Source organism: Mytilus edulis, chromosome 2 (genome assembly GCF_963676685.1).
Source record: "Mytilus edulis chromosome 2, xbMytEdul2.2, whole genome shotgun sequence".
NCBI lineage: Eukaryota > Metazoa > Mollusca > Bivalvia > Mytilida > Mytilidae > Mytilus > Mytilus edulis.
Window position 1 is genome coordinate 75063869 of NC_092345.1, and position 11389 is coordinate 75075257.

The window sequence follows — 11389 nt, forward strand, 5'->3', positions numbered from 1 at the left end:
ATAGGAAAGCAATAACACAATTAAATTGTATTTCAGATATCTCAAAATCATAAGGAATAAGGCAACAGAAATTATTTCCCTAACAGGCCTGGGTGTATGACATTTTAATGAATTGTTATTTAACTCAGTATGATCAGTGTAAAAACTAGACATATCTCCAAAACTCACTGGTTCCAATGAGATGTGTTGGTCTGCTATGGTCTGGATTAACATAGCCAGGTTTGTGAGATATCTCTCCTCTATACAGGTAATCCTTGTCAGGAAGATCAAACCGTGAAAATATCACTGGTGGCAAGAATAAAGCTGCATCTCGATTGAAGAACTCATTTCTATCGACATTTTCTTTAAGGTGTAACTGGTGAGATATATTCTCATATCCTGACTCTGCTCTATTGAAAGGAAGATACTGGAAATCTGCCATGGCTGCAAATATAAATTTACAAGTTATTTCATTTACAAATGTTGAGCAAGGTATTTTACTATTTTTTTTCAACGAAAGTGGACATATATTTGTTTTATTAACTACATGATATTCTCTTAAAGGTGGTCTATTTACTATTGTCCCGAAAAACCTTCAACAACATGGAGACAACAATTAAGCTAGGCTTGAGAAAAATGTTTTATACTGCACTCGTTCTATTTGAGCAGTCAAAATGCGTTGACCGTATATTTCTATGTCATATACAGTCACTGAACTGATAACATTTTTCTTCATGAATATTTAAATAGAAATTGCCGAAAATTATATTTAATTATTCATACGACCAATTCAACCTGTTCTTGTCTCCTATGTATACAACGACTCAAACTTATTTCTTTTTAAATTTTTAGAGAAAAAAAAACATATTTCACTTGTTAATAATTTTAGTTTGCAAACTATAAATCATTATGTTTTATGCTTATTGATGATATTTTAGTTCATTCTCGTTCACCATCGATTGCGGGTTTCAACAGGTAATGTACATTTCATTGTGTTGTTTATTTCTCCGCCTGCATGATATGAGGCCTTTTTACAAAAGGGGGAAGTTACCCAATATCTAAATAAAATAATATCACTCACACATTAAACAACAATTGATTTTTTTTTTTATAGATTGCAGTATAAAGACAATAATAGTGCATTGACTTGACATATCAACGATATAAGGATTCAGCTCGAAACGGAGAAAAAGCTCTGCAGAACCTCGCATTTCCCCGTTTCTAAGCATCATCCTTATATTGTTGATATGTCAAGTCAATGCACTATTATTGTCTATATTTATCACAACAATAAATATAAATAGAAGGAGATGTTGTATGATTTCCAATAAGAATATTATCTATAAAGACCAAAAGACAAACATTTGACCAATTCAAGTTCATTGAACTGACTGATATACACACTATCATTAATTAGCAAAACTCATACAGTATACATGTATGATGTATTTATATAATTAGCTATTAACTAGAAGTCTAGAACACAGTAAGGTACATATAATTTACCATTAAATTTGTATGTTGTATCAATAATCCCAAGTACTTCAACTTGATATTCATATTTGGATTTATCTCCCTTTTTTGGTCTTCTTTTGACCTTCATTAATAAATTTGTTGTAGAACATCTTTCACCAAAAGCTGGTTTACAAAAAGGATCAGCAGGCCTCCAGTTTACAGATAATCTTTTGTTTGCTTCTGAATATACCTGAGTTTATAAATTAATAATTACATTACATGTATCTTTCATTATAATACGTTAGAATGATTGGCATACACAAATCCTGCAAATAGTGTCATTCTGAAATCAACCTTCATTTCAAAATGAAATGTAATATTTATGAAGACAAGAGCTTCCAAAATAAGGTGCACAGGTAAATAAATGAAAAAAAATATAGAAATCCTGTTTTCATCATGTTCATAATCCTAGCACAAAAAATGTAATTATAGTATTGAATCCTCTTTTAGTAATTTTATAGGGTTGTAAAAGCGTTGACCATGGGTGCATTTTTAGAATGAAGCGCTTCTGTGCTCCATACACAATGTAACTTATTTCTGTCATCGCTAATTTTACACCCTAATCAGCTAATAAATTTACAAAAAGAAGCGTTCAATTTAAGAAATAATTCATGGGGGCTTGAATGTATCGTGATTTTACCACGGGTTGGCCCTTTATGACAAATATTTTACCCTAAGCGATAGCGAGGGGTAAAATATCGGCATGAAAGGATTACCCGTGGTAAATCACGATATATTCAAGCCCCAGTGAATTATTTCGATTCTAATAGGACAAATACGGCAATTGTTTTGGATCGAAGCGCTCTAGGTGAAGGCATTTAATTTGCCGCTCCCATGAACAAATGCACTATTAAGTTGATGTAAAAGAACAGAGCAAACTGAATAAGTGACATGCTTAAAATATTTAAAAAAATATATTTAGATAGATTTGGATGAATCTAAATGATAACTGTGCTTAAATGTCTTATATGTATACAAAAATGGCTTATATAACTCATTTTAGCATCGTTTGTTTACGTTTCATAGTTGGGATGATTTTCGATTTCAGAAGCGTGTATTTTCCCGTAAAATGCTTAAATTCTGACGTCAATGTTCTATGACGTCGGCTAGCTCATTCATAGAAAAGCATATGACGTGGGAGTACGATCGGAACAGCCCAAACAATATATTCATATTTTACCACGGGTGTGTACTCAAAGCGTTTGAAGGACGTCATGTTAGAATCTTAAATATATAAATAAGTTACAAATAATACTACAAGGCTGTAAATTTGTCTGATGGTGTTTTGAGTCATTTGAATGCTGATATGTTGATGTACAAATGTATAAAGTTTTACTGATTAGATGATATCAAATGGCAAAATATGTTTGAATTGTCTGCAAATTCTACTAGAGGTCATCCTTTGAAATTAAATAAAAAATAGGTGTTATTTAACTCAACGTCTTCATATTTTTTCACAAAGGCTCATTGATCAATGGAAAAGTCTGTCAACAGAAACAGTTAGTGCAAAATCTGTCAATATATTCAATAAACTTTAAAGAGGAACAGTCCAGTGTTTTCCATTCGGCATTTAAGCCAGGTGTGCCGACCACCTTCTTTTGAAAGCCGACCACCTTTCGATTTTAGGAGGTGGTCTGCTTTTTTTTCAAAATCCGGATTTTTTTCGGTTCCGTACCGTTAAAATTTGAATACTAATCCCGCCTTGTTTTCATTGACAAAGATGGCGTCCAATCCACAGGCACTTGTTTCTAGGGAAAACAGTACTATTTATTCTGCCATAGGCGACAATGTTAACATTTTCTAAATTTACCACTTTTTAAGATAAAAACCTGGATAAAACAGTTATATGTTGTGTTAGTACTTTATTACTCTGTTTTAAAAATTTAAGCCAAATAGTATCATGACCAACTTCCAACGGAGCTTGTTTATGTTATCCATGCCCACCGTCATTTTGCACCAAATTTATGAAATTTTGCAAGTCTTTTCGAATAATTCTCTAGAAAATATTTCAATAGGTTTTAAAATTTATATTGTAAATATACACACTGCAGTTATTCATAGATAAATAAAAAATATATTGTACCCTTACATCCAATCACAGCGCTCCTAATTTGACTTCCTTCACCTGCCTTGGGTACACAAAAGGCCAACCTAATGCTGGGAAAATTAAATACTACCGTTTTCCCTATACTGTGACATAAAGATATAAAGAATTCTTATGACATTATTAATGCAATACTGGGCTATTGTGAAAACCTTGGCTATAATAAATACTTGTATGTCCCCAGTACTTAAAGAAATATAGATCATTTTATGTCCCCACCCCTACATGCTGGTTTACCTCATTCTCTACTTCTTTCAGAAAAGCCTTAATAAACAACCTGTATCCAATCATATCTTATCTTATTTAAAAAGAATGATAAATAGTCCCATTTAAACAGATAAAATGGACAGTTCCATTCAATTTGTATTCATTTTATCAAAAATTTACAAGAAATGCACAAATTCAAGATTTTTCATACTAATCTCCATTCCATGCTTTAGTATATGCCATATTGTGGTTAAAAATTTTAGAGCTTGCTATAAAATCTATTATTCTGTCTTGAGATGATGAAAACAAAGATATTGGACACTTTAAACATTAAATATGCAAACTACTCAGCTGTAAAGTTGCCTTTGTTGCCTGTATTAATCAATGAAAAAACTGAATTATGTCCCTTGGGAGTATTAATTTCCAACAAAAGTCCTTTCAAACAGTAGGAAATGAAAAATTATTTATGTCTGATATAATAAAAGAAAGAAACTACAAAATGAAGCACTTTTGAAATATTTGCTGCATGCATTATCAAGAATGTGAACAATTCTTTACACAGGAGAGTATAAATTCTATGTAAATTTAGCCTCAAGTGGGCCTCTTTTTTTCTTAGATGAACAATTCTAACACTGAAAATGCTTTCAATGTGACCAAATATTGCCTAATTCCATAAACAGTACAAACTAAACCAGACAATTTCCCATTTTAATAGATTATGTTTACAGAAATACCCAAGTTATACATTTAGGGAATTACGCAGCAAAAAAGGCAAACATTTCAGTAAAAAATATTTGTCGCGACTTGAATTCTGGTGTTTCCAATTGAAAAAATCATTGCGAAAGGTGAAATCAAATACAAAAGAACTATAATATGGTGCATTTTACACAATATAGTTAATATTGACATCCTAGAATAAAGTTTTATATCATTACCAATCAATTTGACCTATCATGATGACTCAGCACTTTTCTCAACACAGTATTGTTCTCAGTGAAAAATTTCTATTCTTTGTGATAAAAATCAAATGTACTAATCAAAAGCTTCAAAATAGTATAAAAGAATTGAAGTTTGAGTGACTTTGATTTCCCTTGCTATCTTCAGTATAGGGAAAACGGTACTATTTATTCTGCCATAGGCGACAATGTTAACATTTTCTAAATTTACCACTTTTTAAGATAAAAACCTGGATAAAACAGTTATATGTTGTGTTAGTACTTTATTACTCTGTTTTAAAAATTTAAGCCAAATAGTATCATGACCAACTTCCAACGGAGCTTGTTTATGTTATCCATGCCCACCGTCATTTTGCACCAAATTTATGAAATTTTGCAAGTCTTTTCGAATAATTCTCTAGAAAATATTTCAATAGGTTTTAAAATTTATATTGTAAATATACACACTGCAGTTATTCATAGATAAATAAAAAATATATTGTACCCTTACATCCAATCACAGCGCTCCTAATTTGACTTCCTTCACCTGCCTTGGGTACACAAAAGGCCAACCTAATGCTGGGAAAATTAAATACTACCGTTTTCCCTATACTGTGACATAAAGATATAAAGAATTCTTATGACATTATTAATGCAATACTGGGCTATTGTGAAAACCTTGGCTATAATAAATACTTGTATGTCCCCAGTACTTAAAGAAATATAGATCATTTTATGTCCCCACCCCTACATGCTGGTTTACCTCATTCTCTACTTCTTTCAGAAAAGCCTTAATAAACAACCTGTATCCAATCATATCTTATCTTATTTAAAAAGAATGATAAATAGTCCCATTTAAACAGATAAAATGGACAGTTCCATTCAATTTGTATTCATTTTATCAAAAATTTACAAGAAACGCACAAATTCAAGATTTTTCATACTAATCTCCATTCCATGCTTTAGTATATGCCATATTGTGGTTAAAAATTTTAGAGCTTGCTATAAAATCTATTATTCTGTCTTGAGATGATGAAAACAAAGATATTGGACACTTTAAACATTAAATATGCAAACTACTCAGCTGTAAAGTTGCCTTTGTTGCCTGTATTAATCAATGAAAAAACTGAATTATGTCCCTTGGGAGTATTAATTTCCAACAAAAGTCCTTTCAAACAGTAGGAAATGAAAAATTATTTATGTCTGATATAATAAAAGAAAGAAACTACAAAATGAAGCACTTTTGAAATATTTGCTGCATGCATTATCAAGAATGTGAACAATTCTTTACACAGGAGAGTATAAATTCTATGTAAATTTAGCCTCAAGTGGGCCTCTTTTTTTCTTAGATGAACAATTCTAACACTGAAAATGCTTTCAATGTGACCAAATATTGCCTAATTCCATAAACAGTACAAACTAAACCAGACAATTTCCCATTTTAATAGATTATGTTTACAGAAATACCCAAGTTATACATTTAGGGAATTACGCAGCAAAAAAGGCAAACATTTCAGTAAAAAATATTTGTCGCGACTTGAATTCTGGTGTTTCCAATTGAAAAAATCATTGCGAAAGGTGAAATCAAATACAAAAGAACTATAATATGGTGCATTTTACACAATATAGTTAATATTGACATCCTAGAATAAAGTTTTATATCATTACCAATCAATTTGACCTATCATGATGACTCAGCACTTTTCTCAACACAGTATTGTTCTCAGTGAAAAATTTCTATTCTTTGTGATAAAAATCAAATGTACTAATCAAAAGCTTCAAAATAGTATAAAAGAATTGAAGTTTGAGTGACTTTGATTTCCCTTGCTATCTTCAGTATAGGGAAAACGGTACTATTTATTCTGCCATAGGCGACAATGTTAACATTTTCTAAATTTACCACTTTTTAAGATAAAAACCTGGATAAAACAGTTATATGTTGTGTTAGTACTTTATTACTCTGTTTTAAAAATTTAAGCCAAATAGTATCATGACCAACTTCCAACGGAGCTTGTTTATGTTATCCATGCCCACCGTCATTTTGCACCAAATTTATGAAATTTTGCAAGTCTTTTCGAATAATTCTCTAGAAAATATTTCAATAGGTTTTAAAATTTATATTGTAAATATACACACTGCAGTTATTCATAGATAAATAAAAAATATATTGTACCTTTACATCCAATCACAGCGCTCCTAATTTGACTTCCTTCACCTGCCTTGGGTACACAAAAGGCCAACCTAATGCTGGGAAAATTAAATACTACCGTTTTCCCTTCTATTCATAGGAAGGTCGACTATCCATATAAATAGAATATATAGGGATAGTAGATCTTGTCATGGATAGAAAACAAGTGCCTGTGGTCCAATCGTCAAATTTCAATGTTTTCATTAATCAATCGGGGGAAAGAAAGGAAGATGACGATGATGATAAAGAAAATACTAGACTAAATAAGTTAAATAAAATTGATAGTAATGTTGAAGTTAAGGAAATTGAACAAAAATCAACCAAACAACGGAAAAGACACGCAAGTGAAGACAAATATGAGCAAGACTTCAAAATGACTTATAGTCACAGAGGAAGGATACTACTGTTCTGTGTGCCAAAAATACGGCACAAAAGCAAGAAACAGAACAGAAACCTGGATTGAAAGGCCTTAAATCCATGCTGATGCATAAAATTGTAAATGAAAGAAGAGATAAAAGAGATAAATTTTTGAAAAATAAAATCAAAGAATATTTGACAATTAATATGACTACTTCTATTTATGTTTGTTCAACTCCATAAAATGTGAATATTATACTAATCTTTATTTCTGTGACCCCCACGTGCACCCACAGTAAATTAAAAAAGGTTGGACATTTAAAAACAAGAGTGCACACGCTGAAATGTCTCGCCTTCTATACTAATCATTGATATTATGTTGATAATCCTAAGGCAGTAACCATTTGATTTTCTGGGGGGGGCTATGGTTTTTTTTGGAAAAAAAAGTTTGTTTCCAGTTTTTGGAGAAAAAAATAATTTGTTTTTGATTCTGAGAAAAAAAAATTGTTTGTTTCACCCTCAGCTGCCACTATATGTAATGCTAAAATTGAAAGAAAAAAATTGTTTTCGATTTGTCGCAAAAAAAACAGATTGTTTTTCGCCGCAGGCGAAAAAAAAAGTTTGTACAGAAAAAAAAACCATAGCCCCCCCCAGAAAATCAAATGGTTGCTGCCTAAGTATAAAGCTAAGCTTTATTACAACTGTCACATAAACTTAACATTAACCAAGATAACTAAACAAAGACCAATGAACCTTGAAAAAGAGGTCCAGGTCAGATGAACCATGCCAGGCAGACAGGTACAGCTAACAATGCTTCTATACAACATATATAGTTGACACATTACTTATAGTTTAAGAAAAATAGACCAAAACACAAAAACTTTACACTGTGCAATGAACCGTGAAAATGAGGTCACGGTTAAATAAAACCTGCTCTACTGACATAAAGATCATAAAATATTTCCATACACCAAATATAGTTGACCTATGGCATATAGCATTAGATAAAAAGACCAAAACTCAAAAACTTAACTTTGACCACTGAACCATGAAAATGAGGTCAAGGTCACATGACATCTGCCCGCTAGACATGTACACTTAACAATCATTCCATACAACAAATATAGTAGACCTATTGCATATGGTATGAGAAAAACAGACCAAAACACAAAAATTTAACTATAACCACTGAACCATGAAAATGAGGTCAAGGTCAGATGACACCTGTCAGTTGGACATGTACACCTTACAGTCCTTCCATACACCGAATATACTAGCCCTATTGCTTATAGTATCTGAGATATGGACTTGACCACCAAAACTTAACCTTGTTCACTGATCCATGAAATGAGGTCGAGGTCAAGTGAAAACTGTCTGACAGACACGAGGACCTTGCAAGGTACGCACATATCAAATATAGTTATCCTATTACTTATAATAAGAGAGAATTCAACATTACAAAAAATTTGAACTTTTTTTTCAAGTGGTCACTGAACCATAAAAATGAGGTCAAGGACATTGTACATGTGACTGACGGAAACTTCGTAACATGAAGCATCTATATACAAAGTATGAAGCATCCAGGTCTTCCACCTTCTAAAATATAAAGCTTTTAAGAAGTGAGCTAACACCGCCGCCGTAGCCGCCGCCGCTGCCGCCGGATCACTATCCCTATGTCGAGCTTTCTGCAACAAAAGTTGCAGGCTCGACAAAAAACCACCCGGTTGCAAGTTATTTTTTTAAAACACCCACCTTACCTTAGTGAAAAAAGGAAAACACTGAACACTGGAATGGGAAGAAATGGTTATTCTAACTTTTGATGTGAAACAGTAATTGCAACAATTTGAATATCATCATTTACCAGAATGGGAAAATAACTTATCCTTTGGGTATCACTAATTAGCGACAAGAAGCGTCAAGCGTCAAGAAGCGTCAAGAAGCAACAAGAAGAATAGTTTTAGTGACAAGAAGACTATTTAGCGACAAGAAAACATCTTTTCTTTTTAATCATGTTAATTAAGATTACTTATTCCAAAGAAATATTAAACAAGATTGCAAATGCTGAAATGTCTCGCCTTCTTTACTTATCATTGATATTATGTTGATAGTCATAAATATAAATCTTTATTACTACTGTCACATATACTTAATATTAACCAAGAAAACTAAACATTGACCAATGAACCATGAAAAAGAGGTCAAGGTCAGATGAACCATGCCAGGCAGCCATGTACAGCTAACAATTCTTCCATACAACAAATATAGTTGACCTATTGCTTATAGTTTAAGAAAAACAGACCAAACACAAAAACTTTACACTGAGCAATGAACCTTGAAAATAAAGTCAAGGTCAAATTAAACCTACACAACTTACATATATAGATCATAAAATATTTCAATACACCAAATATACATGATATAGTTGACCTATTGCACATAGTATTAGAAAAAATGACCAAAAATCAAAAACTTAACTTTCACCACTGAACCATGAAAATGAGGTCAAGGTCAGATGACACTTGCCAGCTAGACATGAACACCTTACAATCATTCCATACACCATATATAGTAGACCTATTGCATACAATATAAGAAAAACAGACCAAAACACAAAAACTTAACTATAACCACTCACTGAACCATGAAAATGAGGTCAAGGTCAGATGACACCTGCCAGTTGGACATGTACACCTTCCAGACCTTCCATACAGCAAATATACTAGACCTATTGCTTATAGTATCTGAGATATGGACTTGACCACCAAAACTTAACCTTGTTCACTGATCCATAAATTGAGGTCAAGGTCAAGTGAAAACTGTCTAACAGACATGAGGACCTTGCAAGGTACAATCATACCAAATATAGTTATCCTAGTACTTATAATAAGAGAGAATTTAACATTACAAAAAATCTTAACTTTTTTTTCAAGCAGTCACTGAACCATAAAAATGAGGCCAAGTCTCAAGGACATTGGACATGTGACTGACGGAAACTTCGTAACATGAGGCATCCATATACAAAGTATAAAGTATCCAGGTCTTCCATCTTCTAAAATATAAAGCTTTTAAGAAGTTAGCCAATACCGTTGTAGCCGCCGCTGCCGGATCACTATAATTTTTTCAAATATATGGGCAGAAATAAATTGATAGAATAAAACTTAAGACATAAATATGATAAATGGTTAAATGAGGCAATACACAAAATAAAATTATGAAAAATATTCACATTTTAATTGTTTTCCTCTTGTTTAATATCAGTTCTTTTAATTTCACAATGTGTGCCTGTATTTTCTGGACAATGATCCATAAATAATGCATTTAGCAAGATTATTATATTTTGTACAAATAGAGTTTTAAAAACACAAGTAAAATTAATATTATAATACGACAGGGTAAACGTAATACTTGCTGTAATACATAATAAATATAAAATATCACAAATAAATTTAACAATTAGATGTACATGTATATTTTTTTTAAATATTTTTTACAAAAATGTATCGATTTATCAATAGACTATTAACTTTCTTGTCGTTAAATTTTTTTTCCCTTGCCTATTCTTTAAATATTTATTGGAATAAGTAATTTTAATAAAAAAAATTAAAAAAATCTCATTGCTTCTTGTCGCTAATTTGTAAGAACAATTAACCTTTTCTGACATCCTCTAAAGCCACAGCTCATAGTTTATTAGTATAAGTTATTTATAAAGTTTTATAACAAAGCGGCTAAAGAAGTTTCAACTCTACACAGTAATACAGGTTGGTAGGTAGAGTGCTATCATGTCATGAAGACAGGTGGTTGTAGTTTTTTAACACTTACAAAAATGTACACTACAGAGGCATGTAGATCTATAATATTTATAAATGTGTTTTCACCTTTGAAACATTTTCAGTTCCACCTATAGACTTCAACGCATTATCTACATTTTTTACAACACCTGGATAATCTACACAAACAAATCGTTTGTGATTGAAGGGGACTTTGGTTAATTTATCTCCACTAGACCACATGTTCTTCATGTTTTTGTTTTCATTTTCAACTGGTGCTTTAATCTCTAATTATATTTTTTCCAGGAAAACTGTTAAGTTTTACGTTATTCATAAA

At 31.7% G+C, this 11389-nt stretch overlaps 1 protein-coding gene across 1 annotated transcript in view; it reads right to left on the reverse strand.

The window, feature by feature from the left end:
* LOC139512979 (general transcription factor 3C polypeptide 5-like) overlaps positions 1 to 11341 on the reverse strand; it is a 45228-nt gene extending 33887 nt beyond the window's left edge. The window contains exons 1-3 of the mRNA XM_071301013.1: positions 11161 to 11341; positions 1486 to 1684; positions 169 to 423 (exon numbers count right to left, since the gene is read on the reverse strand). Coding sequence (XP_071157114.1) covers positions 169 to 423; positions 1486 to 1684; positions 11161 to 11304 — 598 coding nt within the window. The 5' untranslated portion in view covers positions 11305 to 11341. The remainder of the gene's footprint in view (positions 1 to 168; positions 424 to 1485; positions 1685 to 11160) is intronic.
* Between the last annotated feature and the right edge of the window lie 48 nt (positions 11342 to 11389).